Raw genomic sequence first — 13,342 nt, 5'->3', positions numbered from 1 at the left:
CGTGTGTGTATGAATAACGTATGTATGTATGTAGTTGTTGTAGTTCATTTACGTCGCACTAGAGCTGCACAATGGGCTATTGGCGATGGTCTGGGAAACATCCCTGAGGATGATCTGAAGACATGCCATTACAATTTTGATCCTCTGCAGAGGTGATGGCACCCCCGCTTCGGTAGCCCAACGACCTGCACGCGAAGTCGAGCACTTTATGGTAGCACAGTTTAACGAGGACCAATACCGCACACCCTCGGTCCCTACTCAGACTGATCCGAGTGGTCAGCCACCCGCATGTATGTATGAATAGCGTGTGTGTTACCTGTAATCGTAATTACCAGCAATCGCGATCACAAGAAATTTTGAATAAACCTTACTAAATGCAGTTTACGCATTTACGAAAGTCGTCAAGGAAGAATAAGAACCAGATTACTAAAAAAAAATTATTCCAAGTTTCACAGCTTTGATCGAAAATAAGTGAACCGAATTCAATGAGAATAGCTCACCGTCAAAAATGCAAACGTTTTTCATTTCAGTAATTCTCACTAGATGGCAACCTCAGGTTTCTGTGAAGGATAGTCAAAACAAGAAGTTTAGGTTAAAACGTAAAAAGTATTTTTATCAATTTCTTGCCACAAGAAGTTTCAAATCAATCAAACTTAAAATAAAAGTCAAATCACAGATATTTATTGAGTAGGTTTGAATTTAATTTCAAATTTTTTTAAGAATTTTTCCGTTAGCCTTAAATATATGTTTGTATAATACGTTTGGTTGACCTTTATTTTCTTTTTTAATATTTTATTTAAGATTGCATTGTTGGGATGGAGCAAAAAGAGGAATCTGCTCCAGCAAATACTGATTGTACTAATTGTCGTATCATTGGCGGAACTTCTCTAATACTGAGCAGTTTGTATGTACTTTCTCGAGGAATTAGGTCAAAAAGTATTCATACTAAAATAAGTTCGGGACTCTTTGGATTAAGTAAGTTTGAATCTATATTTTTTGATTATAAACATATTTATTTCTGTTTTAACTTAAATTGAAATTTTTGCTTAGTTTATTAATTTTTGTTTTGTTCTATTAGATTTTTTGCAAAAATTAAAAAAAAAGTTAAAGAAATAAATAGTTAGTAGAACTGCAGTGACGTTATTTGTTGAACGATTAAGGAAAAAATATGTATTTTTATTTCTGTGAAGATGTATTTTTTAAAATAAAAGATGTGCATGTATCAGGGTTCGCCAAGTGGGCCCACTTTGAAAAAACCCGCCCGGGTTTTATTGGGTGGGCCCACCTTGAAAAAACCCACTTGGAACGATAAGTGGGTTTTTTCAAAACTTATTGTTTCACATTTATTTTTATATAATTTATTGTGCAGCATAAATTCGTCAAATAGAGTTGCATGATTTATATGATTAAGTTTTTAATATTAGTAAAGTAAAAGAAACTCGAATATTCATATAATTTTTATAGTAGGTGCTATTGAAAACTTCAAGTGGGTTTTTTCAAAAAAGTAATATTTTAATGATATTAAATCAAATAAAAATTTAAATAATATAGTCTGAAAAGATCAATTTTTCAACTATAGTTGCATGCTTTATATATTAATAAACAGGTAATATAATACATACAGGTAATATAATAATATAATATATTAAAAAAAATTTAAAAGAAACAATTTTTTTCTTTTTTTACCAAGTGATACATTAACAAATTTAAACAGTTTTATTTTCTAGCTTAAAAAAAAAAAAAGCTAAAACTTTTTATAGGAGAACTTTTTAAAATTATTTATCTAAAAATGAAATCCTTTTCCTAGGGTTAATTATTTGAAAACAAATGGGACAAGTAACTGATACTCTTTATAATTATACGTAGTTTTAATTTCACTTTCTATTAATCTTATTATAGAAACATGTAAGACCATTAAATATTTATTTCAGTTTTTTATTTAACTCAAGTCAGATGAAATTTTAGTTTTTACTGATTATAAATATTTACAGATTATAATTTTATAATGGGTAATATCCATATGTTTAATAAATATAGTAAATAAATGTGTGTGAAAACAAAAAGATTAATAAACTTGTTCCTTTTATATTACTGCATTTATATTTTATAATTCTTGAGTTAAAAAATTATGAAACGTAATGTACTTAAAAATAAAGAAGATTCAAATATGTATTAGTGATAATGCGTTATTTAAACTTAATATAAAATACATATAACCAGGGTTCCCCAAGTGGGCCCACTTTGAAAAAACCCACTTGGTGGTTTTTTTCACAAATTGTTTTTTTTTTTAAATTTGGTTCAAAAAGAAGTATCTCCTAATACTATCATTGGACATATCGTTGAAGTTAACAAATATTTTAGAAATGTGCATCAAGCACATGGATGGGCAAATGAAAAAAACTGCTTGATGACCAAATGATACTAGGTGGAATTCATATTGTGAGCGCGTAAAAACTTTTGCCAATAATTACCATAAATATGAAGAGATTGTTCTTGAACAATTTTATATGTCAAAAAAATTAAATAATGTTGGGCTTTACCAATAAACTATCAATTGGGAAAAACAGATATCAATTGTTTCTGAAGCTTTAAAAAAGCTTCAACCAGAAAACATTTCAATTTCAGAACCTGTTGAAATATGAATTAACTTACTATCGTGTGATGAATTAGAATCCCATAAACATTTTGTTAAAAGATCAGGCTGTTCAGCCACATCATTTATCAGCATATGCATCCTGGATCCCGAAACAAGGGGACAATTTTTAAATGATGAACAAGACCAATTAGCAGAAAGCTGTCTTTCTAAGCATCATCCAGAATTTCTGCCACGTGTTATGGCATCCAAAATTTCCGATCCTGAATACTTTCCAAAATCAATGATGCTTGACACTGTTATTGAACAGTTTTCATCAAAAAATAGTGGAAAATTATGGCAAAAAAAAAAAAAAAATAAGTAAATAAATAAAATTCCTAGCTTCCACAAAATTTCTGTCAATTCTTTTTTCTTTGCACTCAGCACCAGCATCCTCTGTCTCTATCGAAAGACACTTTTCAACTTTCGGTTTGGTGCAGAGTAAACTTCGAAATAGATTAGGAATAGATAAAGCTACAAAACTCGTAAAAGTGTATTGCCATCTAAGAGAGAAATGTAGACACTTTGAATCTGTTGTATGATAATAATAATAAAGGAAAAAATTGACCTTTTTTTTAAAGTTAACTCTTAACATCTGCTGACAATTTTTAACTATTTGGAGAAAGTTTATCACAATTAAAAAACAGTTAAAAATTAAAATATTACTTTTAAGATTTTTTAAATATTATTTATAAGATTTCATTTGAATACAATTTATTTTGTTTCTTTTAATCATGTTTAAAAATATTGAAAGCAAACAAAAAAAAATTTATTAAGTGATACATTAAACAACAATAAACAAATTTAAAGTTTTATTATCTGATTTTAAAAAAATGAGCTATAACTTTTTATATATGCTTTTTTATAATTTTAAGATTAATTTGTTTTTTGAAACTATAAAGTTAAAATGCATATATTTATCTAAATATTTGAAAAAAGGGACAAGTAACTGATACTCTTTATAATTATACATAATTTTAATTTCACTTTCTATTAATCGTATTATAAAAACATTGAAGACCATTAAATATTTATTCCAGTTTAATTTTATTACAGGTAAAAGTCAGATGAAATTTTAGTGTTTACTTATACAACACTATTTAATAAATAAAAATATTTTCACAGTAAAATTTATGAGCACTAAATGAAAAAACCCAATTTTCCCCGGGTTTTTTCAAATAAAACCCAATTTTCCCCGGGTTTTTTCAATAAAACCCAGGCGGGTTGGGTTTTTTCAAAAATCCCCGGGTTTTTTCAAACCCTGGCATGTATGGAAATATTTTTGGATTGTTAACAACCGGTTTCATTATAATTGTTTATTTACGTAGAAGTAAATATATATATTTCATTATGCTGGGGGATGTCAGTTTTTACGTATTTTTCTACCGATGTAAATGCAATTTAAAATTACATTCACATGATTTCAAACCACACATAACGATTCCTATTTAATTATTTTATTCCACCTTTATTACAATTTAAGATTTGCATTTCACGATTTTATATAAAATATTGCGTTTCGTATTCACGCGATTTAAATAGGCACTATTATGATTCATGTTCAAATGACTTAAAAATTATACATCAGAATTCGTATTTACGCTATTTAATATAAAGCATCGATATTTATATTCACGCGATTTTAAAATCAAATATCAAGATTCATGTTCATGCGATTTTAAAAATCAGATACCAAGATTTGTATTCGCATGATTCGAAAATCACACATTGAGATTCATATTAATGCAATTTAAATAAATACATAAAAGCTCACATCAATATTTTTATCAAAACGTTGATAACATTCTGTGAATAAATGCTTTCTACATACATAATTTTCTTGCTCAGATTTCAGGTATTTTTTCAATTGTTAAAAGTGTTTTTGCTCATAACATTTTTAGATTTCTATTTTCAGCTTTTTTTTTTTTTTACCAAACTCATTCAATATTGAGTTTTATAAAAATTAAAAATTTTTAAAGAAATCTGTGATTTTTAAATGAATTTCGCCAAAATGAGATAGTTTCAACCAAAGGGTTGAAACTAGTTGCAGGAATTAATGAATGCACGCAGAAATTTTTTTAATTGAGATATTGTGTTTGCAGAAAATTTTTCATTTTATGTAAGTCTGCTTGCAGGTTGCTTCCAAGACTTTGCAATTATTCTGTCACAGATTGTGATACCAAATTTTTATCTAATGCTTATAGTGCTTAAATTATCTAAGTTTATAAATTAAAAAATAAAATTTTTTTTTTAATTAATTAATGTATTTTTAAAAAAAAAATTTTTATGTAAGTTACTGGACAAGTCGTGAAAGAACTAATTTTTTCCGTTATGTTGTAACAAGCTGACTTTTTAAAAAAAGCAGTGTTCTATAGAAATTTATAAAGAAGATTATTTTTAAATATTCTTTTACATCTTTATTTTGCTTTTGAATGTCTTTTGGCTTATAATAATTTCATTTAAGTAATTTTATGAAAGTTACATGAAAAGTCATGAAAGAACTAATTTTTTCCTTTATCTTCTATGTTGTAACAAGCTAGTGTTAAAAAAAAAAGCCATTTTCTATAGAAATTTATGTAAAAAAGTTTGTGATTTTTTATATATATATTTTTTACATCTTTATTTTACTTATAGTTTATATTAATAATATTATAGTCTTTTAGTTTATATTAAATTTTTTTTAAAATCACTTTCCATATAGTAATGTCTCAGTGATAAGGTATTATTTCCTAATAAAATGGAACTTTAGTTGTTATAAACATTAAATTTGAATTTTACATTTTTATTCAAAAATATTTCTCTTACAGGTTTAGGATATACTGGAATAGCAAGATTTTTTAATCTATATCCGTTTAGTGGTGGTCAAAATTCTGAAGTTAAAAATTCTGAAATTGCATCATAATTTATGTGTGGAGAAATTCAAATTTTTATTTAACTCTGTACATTTGTTTTAAAATTGTATTAGAATAATGCCCAATAAATTATGAATTGTATATTGTGGTATCAATCAAATAGTATTATGACTTTGACTTGATATAAGGACATGCTTGAATAAAAATAGATTTTTATTAAATTTTTTGTTTAGTATCCTTTATTAAATTAATTAAATATTTAAAACAATTTATTTCTAAAAAGTATATAAGGAAATATTTTCTTATTGATACCTGTGTATGTGTGTGTGTAAGTTACTATTCTCAGGTTTGCACTTCTGAAAGATTTAATCATTATCTTATATAATTGTTATTTTATATTATCATTGATTCTCACATTTATATGCTATTATAATTTTTTTCAAGTTTTAAGGTTTGTCTAATTTACGTATGATAAATATCTACTTATTGTAAATTTGTAACTCCTAATCTGTTTATTTCATTCATTTTATTAATGAATTGAAATTAATCCATGATAAAATTAATTCATTAATAAAATGAAGGCTTTCAAATTAATGAAAATGCGTATGCGAATGTTTTGGTTACTTACGGGAAATCTTTTATACCGTTATTCTGCATACTTAGAAGGTTACTTTGCCCATGGATCTGTTTTAGATATAAATAATTTTTGATGCGACAAGAGAAGAAAACTCTGTTTTTACGAGTAAAAGCTGTCAGAAACCTACTTTTTTTCAATATGTTATGGTACAGTCGTACAGTGCTCCAAAAAAAAGGACCGTCCTGAATAACTTTTGATCTAATAATGGGACTTTCATATTCTAAGACTCAATCTTTATGGCTTGAGGAAGTGACCTGAAATATGCTAATTAATAAGTGCTGACAATATTTTACGTTACAAAATCAAACTAAAAAACATACTTTCTCTGAAACACACTTTTTTCCCTCCGACAGTTTTGTATTTCTGACCCCCAAAATATAGCGGGTAGCCACAATATGGTCCCAATAGTGTGGTCATGAAAGCAACCAAAGTTTGAACCCTTTAATGTTAATTTTACTTTTTGCATATTTCGCCATATCTCAAGATTTTTTTAACACATTGAAAAAATTTTGCACTCAATTATAACAGTTGTTTATCCAAACATAATTCGTGCAAAATATGAATTTTAGTAAAAGCTTATCATTTTTATTTTATAATAATCAAAAAACCTTTGGATTATAAGGTATAAAAATTTTCATTATGAATTAGGATTGTAACATAAAAAGTAAAATTAACAATAAGGGGTCTGAACTTAGGATCACTCTCCTGACCAAACTACAGGGACCATATTTCCCAGATTACGGATACCTCCGATATTTTATGGGTCAGAAATCCAAATCCGTCGTAAAAAATTACATGTTTATTCAGAGAAAGTTTGTTTTTGTGTCTGACTGTACATATATAATTTTAAAATGCTACAGAATATGAATTATTAAAAGTTGGTATGCACATCTTTAAATCTTTTATCAAATCAATTTTTCTAAATCAAAATTTGAACTCATAAAATATCAAAAAATTGTGTCATATAGATATTATTTTGAGTTTAATATCCATTCAGCCTTAATAGTTATTATAATATACCTAGATACCCATATATAATCTTGAAATATTTAAAAAACATTTGCAACAAAACACAAGCTAACTGAAGAACCACAGCTAGTTAATCTCATTTTAAAACTTTTATATAATTAAAAACTTATGTTCATACAAACCTTAATTATATACAAAATGGAAAACTACCTAGCAATAATTTTTTTTTTTTATCCATATTATGTCATTTGTTTTTCAAATTTAATGCTTTAAGTTAAGATACATTTTTTATTCAAATTTTAGTTAGTTGATGTCCCTAAAAATCTGGGTTTTTAACTTGAGGATAAAACTATCATGCATCAAAAACTTGCCAACCCGCTTTGGATCAGTGACTAAATAATTTAAATTTTTAACTTGAGGATAAAACTATCACGCATCAAAAACTTGCCAACCCGCTTTGGATCAGTGACTAAATAATTTTAATTTCTAACGTTTATGAAAATCAATTTAACTTTGATTTTGAAATTGTTAAATAAATGAGAATGTTAAAAATTTGTTCTGACAGTTTGACAGCTTAGCAATAACTGAAATATATATACAGTAGACTATCTGTATAGATTGGGGCTAAAGGATCTGCAGATTTTAAGGAAAAATATTAAAGGATCTGCAGAGTTTGAAGATTTAAGATCCTTTATTTGTTTAAATTTTCACTGTGCATTTTTTATTTATATCTTAATGTATAGAAATAAAGATAAACAAATTAAAAGAAAAACTAGTAAATTGTAGGTATATTTTAAAAAAAAATTATAATTTAAAAATTATATTGGAAAAATGGAATAAAAAATACGACAAATTTCATGTAGCTCAATTTCTAGAGAATAAAAATTTAAATTATGTGGTACAATTTGTTTCTATGTAATACAAAATTATTTTTCTTTGATTAGAAGACATTGCAGCATTTTTTGCTAATATTAAATTCATTGAAAGAAAGGTAATTTTTTTATTGAATCTATAGCATATTGTTGAAAAAAATAAAAAATATGTATATAAAAAAGTAAAATTGTGTAGTAATTAATAAGTTGTATTTTATTTTATTTTATGATTGTAAGTTTTCTTTAAACATATTAGATTGTGTAAAAGTGTAAGAGAGGTGGACTGATTCACAAATGAGTAATCTTATAAAAATTTGATTTTATCGGTTTAAAAATGCATTAAATTACGTTTTTTGAACGATACATTTTCAATTTATTTGTCGGAATATTTTTGGGTGAAGGAAGGTTTCAACTTAGTTTGTTTTTATTCTTAAATTAATACAGATTTTAGACGCTAATGGATTTTTAAGGTTACAGATTTTAGAATCTATTGTGTGTTACTTTTGTTTCAATTACAAATATCAATATGGTAGTCAGATGAAATAGAAATAATGTTCTTCTGGGGCAAATAACTTTTGGCCATGCAGGTAACTTAAACTTCTTTGTTCATGCAATTTAAAAAAGTAGAAATAATTTGATATTGTTTTTCATGTGTATATAAAAGTTTTCAAAACTATCTAAACATAATTATTTTCTGCATTTATATGGAGCATATTATTTACTGGTAAGGATATCTTTTAAATACCATTTCCTTCCAAAACATGAAGTGTTGGTAAAAAATATATTAAAATATCAATTTTGCTTTTTTTTTGTCACTAATTTTTTAAAGTTTGTAAGAGTTGTGGGAAACCTGTTTTTACAGAGCTCCCACAGTTCAGGAAAAACCTGGAATTGTCAGGGAATTTTATTTAAACTCTAAAAAACAGAGAATAGTCAGGGAAAGTTGCAATTTTTACAAAAAAAAAAAAAAAACTGGAAAATTCCTGTACCATACTTGGAAAATAGCCACTCTCACTAGAATTCTCAGTAACAGCAATAAAGATTCAAGTTAAATAATTCTTGCAACTATTAATTATTTTATAAAGTATATCTATATTAAAAGTGGAATTCACTTTTTAGTGAAACTTTTCTGTTTCCATTCAAATTCTATTATATGTTTTTGCTCACATAATCTAATATTTGACATTAGAAAAAAATTAAAGTTTTCTGATGAAATATTGCATTGTATAGATAAATATTGTTTCGATTTCCATATATGATATACCTGGAAAAGTCGGGGAATTTTTTTTTCCTTCTGAAATTGAGAAGAAACCCTGTTTTATATTTATTTCCAGTGGGCAATTTTTTTTTTTAAATTTGTGACACTATGGAGGCAAGTTATTTTTCAAATCTTGAAGGTATTTAAATTTCTTGGTAACCTTATGAGTTTCAAAAATCTTTTTATGAGAAAATACTTTAATTCATAGTGAGTAGCAGGTAAGTTTCAGTACAATTATGCCCTGGAACTCAATGCTTGGATGGGTTAAAGTCTATGAAAGTAAGTACGATTTTTTAAGCAATATGATATAATTGCAGTGAAATAAATTATTCTTCACTCAAATTCTAAAAATGCAAGTTTGCAAAGTTTACCATCAAAGCAATATAAAAAAAATCAAAGAAATGAGATATTTTTACCGTGCTTGCAAGTAACTGAATCTCATTCAAGTGGTATTGATATTTAAGAATCAACTTATTAATTATTATGTAGTTGCAGTTCTTTTATATAGTGAAAAATACTTTATAGCAGAAATCTGCAATATGGCAAATTACTATAGGGTTTCTTAACGAATAAACACAATCATTTGTGAATACATATTTTATTAAGCTCACATAAAAATACAGACAGTGAAAAGTTAAATGTTTATGACTCTGCTCAGTTTTTGAACTCTGTTCAGAAGAATGTCTCCTTGCTTGATGCAAGCCTAAAAAATAAAAATTTAAACATTAAAAAAGAAAAAGTAAAAAAGATGACAAAGTTTTTATCATAGTCACAATAAATCGAATATAAGAATAAATTTAAATTAAAAATATGATTATTTAAAATTATGTTGTAAAACTATTTTTTAAACTCCTTTTTTTAAAAGGTTATATTTCAAGAACTATTTAATGTTTTTTCTTTTCTTCAAATTTCGAGCTTTAGCATAAAAAAAGGGTTAACAAGTTTTTTTAAAAAAAACATTTTTTAACGACTTATAGGGTACAAATTTGTTACATAATACTGAAACATCTTTCAAAGATTCCAATATTTTTTTTATTTAGCGTAATTCTTTTGCATAATCACTTTTCCTTTGCACCTATAATACCATTGATAACAAGTCAAAATGCTTTGGTTGTCGTGAGTAGAACTGACATTTGCTTATGCGTTGTCTAGTAGTCTGTTTAAAAATATAACTTTTACCAGTTTTTTTTAATTTAATACTTTAAAAGGTTTGAAAAGAAAATATTAGAAAGAGTTTTAATAGTACATTTATTGAAAAAAAAATAAAACTCTTTGTTTTAGAAAATTTAAGAGGTTATTGAATTTTTATTCTCTGCACTCAATTTAAAGCAAATACAGTGAAACCTCCAGAAAAAGACCGCCTCTATGTCACAACTACCACTACTTACGACCACTTTTGGGAGAAATGGAATCTTTTCGATAGACTTAGTGTTGAAGAAAACATTTAGGAACGACTATTAAAACCTTTCCTAGAGACCGGGCGCCAACATCTGCACCAAATGCCAAATAAGGAAACACGAAAAAATACCAAAACAAAAAAATTATCAATACAAATAAGTAGATTAAAATGTATCCTAAATAATTGTTTGAGGCTATTATTTAGAGAGTTCTTCTTGATGATAGAACCTCATATTACAGTCGGAGTGCACGAAAGATGATGGTATCAATGATTTACTTTTAGAGCTAAAAGTTAAATAAGAAAAAAAGATATTTTAGAAAAAACAAGTAACTCAAACAAACCTTTTCGAATCTTATAAAGCTAACTAGGTAATTTTTATGATACGAAATCAAAAGCAAACTTAAACAAAAAACAAACTTAAACAAAAAACATAATTGTTTATTTATTTAAAATAGCTTTTATTCATAATTAGTAAATTTGTTTTTGCCTATAATTATATGAGATGGGATCATTTTTATAGACCTAAATTTAATTCATGGATCTGTCTTTTCCATGTAGCCAACAGAAGTGGCATTTCTGCACCAAGAAAATGACACTGACTAAAAATAAAATTGTTAGCAAAAAATCGTGTACCTTGGACAACAATTTTGAAGTCAACGTAGGTAACGTTTAAGAATGACCCTTTGACTGAGGAACGGAGAGTGGTCTCTCCAGAGAGAAATAAATAAATAATCACTATCAATTAGCTACTGTTCCCTCATAACAATATTTAATTAAAGTTTGTTATCGAGTTAAAAACTTCTTTTATTAAATGATTTTAAAGTATGATTTAAATAATCTTGAAACGTAAACACGGTGAATACACCGCTTAAAATTTTTGTATCAAAGTAACTTCATAGATGATCCCTCAATTAACCATTTAAAAATTCTGTATTGTTTATTAGAATCTATCCTTTTTATATTCAATAAAAGAGAAAAATAATTGTGAAACTACAAAACTCCACTCTACAATATTTGTAACTGCATTTGAGAGAAGTATTTGATTCGATGTTAATCATAAAAATGTAATAATATAAACTTTTTAGCCGAGTTTCGTTTTCATAAAATGACTGCATCTGTAAGTAAGACCTGAACTATGTATATTAGTAATTAGTGAACAGTTTATATGATAGAACTATTAATAAAAAAAAATGTTGGATCAAAAAATCCAAATGTTTCAATTTTTTAAAATTTGCAGTTTTAGAAAATAGGATGTTCTGAATACTTACAAAATTAGGAACATCAGGACAAAAAAAAAAAAATGGACAAATAAGGATGAAGGACAAAATATTTTGTTATCAGGAATATAAGGACTATTAAAAATTCTGCATAATATACATAGAAAATAAATTCACCTGGTATTGATAGTTTTTACTATCAGGCCGGTTTGTTTCAACAATCCCACCAACTTTATCTATTTTGCAGTGCAATCTTCCAGCTGCTATAAATCTTGACAATTCTCTATAAAAAAAATAATTAATTAGAATGAATTCTACTATTTTTTAGTGCAACACTTATTTTCAACTCGTAGTCTGTATTATAAACAAGGATATTAAGTTTCTTCCACAGAAGAAATACCCATGAAAAAAACTACTTTGGAAGAAATATATTTCTTTCAACTCAAGTGGAAGAAATTCTTTTGCAAAAGAATTATCAGATATTAAAACAATTCACATTGAAATGTAGTTTATTTAATAGTATTAATTTTCAAGCTATTTAAATTCTTTTTAAATACATTATAATTAAAAAACACCAATTAAGAAAAAAATAAATTTTATAAATTACTTAAGAAATTAAAATAACTTTAGTTTTTCAATATTTTACAATAGAGTATAACCTTATTTCGTAATTATAAAAAGAACTTGTAAAACATCACTATCGAACCTTAGTGATACTAATAAATTAACAAATCACATACTGAATTTAAAAATAACACACTAATTTTTATTGTAAAATGCTGATAATTATGAAGACTGAAACCAACTCTTAAAGAATATGATATATAGACTTTTAAACCGCGTGAAAAATTAAAGTATATAATTGGAAATAATTTTTTTAAAAGTGTGTATAAGAAAAAATTATAACTTTCTGATACTATACATATTAAATTCCGTAGTTAGTGTAATAAAGAATGGTCATTTATCTCTATTTCTTTAATTAACAACAAATATATATATTTATAAAGATAGCAAGAATAAGCTTTAGCAAAACCTTTTACAACTGGCAATGATTCACTATAGAATGGACTTCCATAAAGCAACAGAAAAGATAAACTTTATATCAAAAGAAAGCTAATTCTGAATATGTTAACACTTTGTTGACCGACGATTTTATACAGAAACTGTCATGTCACCTGTTATTATTTTGTAATTGAATATGGAAGTAAAATAAAACATTATAAATTATGTACAAAGCTTTTGCAATATTTGATATCACCCTGGGTTTCATAAGTTGCAATAGATAAGACAAGTGCAATGAACTTGTCATCGTTCAGCGTTAGGGCATGAAAAAATGAGTTAACTCATCACCGGTCAACAATAACCAATTTTAAATTTTGTACATTTTTTTAAAATTACGAAAATAAATTTATTCATTATCAAAATTTATTCCCACACAAAATTCAAACTTTTTTACTCAATGCAAATGAATATCACGTAATTCTTGCACTACAGTTGGTGCGGTCA

At 26.1% G+C, this 13,342-nt stretch overlaps 1 protein-coding gene and 1 long non-coding RNA gene across 4 annotated transcripts in view; one reads left to right on the top strand and one right to left on the bottom strand.

Moving 5' to 3' along the window:
• Positions 1-547: 547 nt before the first annotated feature.
• Positions 548-5,705, top strand: LOC139425125 (uncharacterized). Its single transcript, XR_011636352.1, has 3 exons — positions 548-687; positions 802-975; positions 5,440-5,705. It is a non-coding gene; the product is annotated as an uncharacterized lncRNA (long non-coding RNA).
• A 4,097-nt stretch (positions 5,706-9,802) lies between these two features.
• Positions 9,803-13,342, bottom strand: part of LOC107457362 (regulatory particle non-ATPase 7) — a 79,132-nt gene continuing 75,592 nt past the window's right edge. For all 3 annotated transcript variants that reach the window (XM_016075509.3, XM_016075508.2, XM_071178374.1), the window contains exons 7-8: positions 12,014-12,119; positions 9,803-9,923 (exon numbers count right to left, since the gene is read on the bottom strand). In XM_016075509.3, the coding sequence (XP_015930995.1) occupies positions 9,855-9,923; positions 12,014-12,119 (175 nt within the window). In that variant the 3' untranslated portion in view covers positions 9,803-9,854. The remainder of the gene's footprint in view (positions 9,924-12,013; positions 12,120-13,342) is intronic.

Source organism: Parasteatoda tepidariorum, chromosome 3 (assembly GCF_043381705.1).
Source record: "Parasteatoda tepidariorum isolate YZ-2023 chromosome 3, CAS_Ptep_4.0, whole genome shotgun sequence".
Taxonomy (NCBI): Eukaryota; Metazoa; Arthropoda; class Arachnida; order Araneae; family Theridiidae; genus Parasteatoda; species Parasteatoda tepidariorum.
Note: the sequence above shows the minus strand (reverse complement) of the source record. Positions and strands in the feature narration are given on the sequence as shown.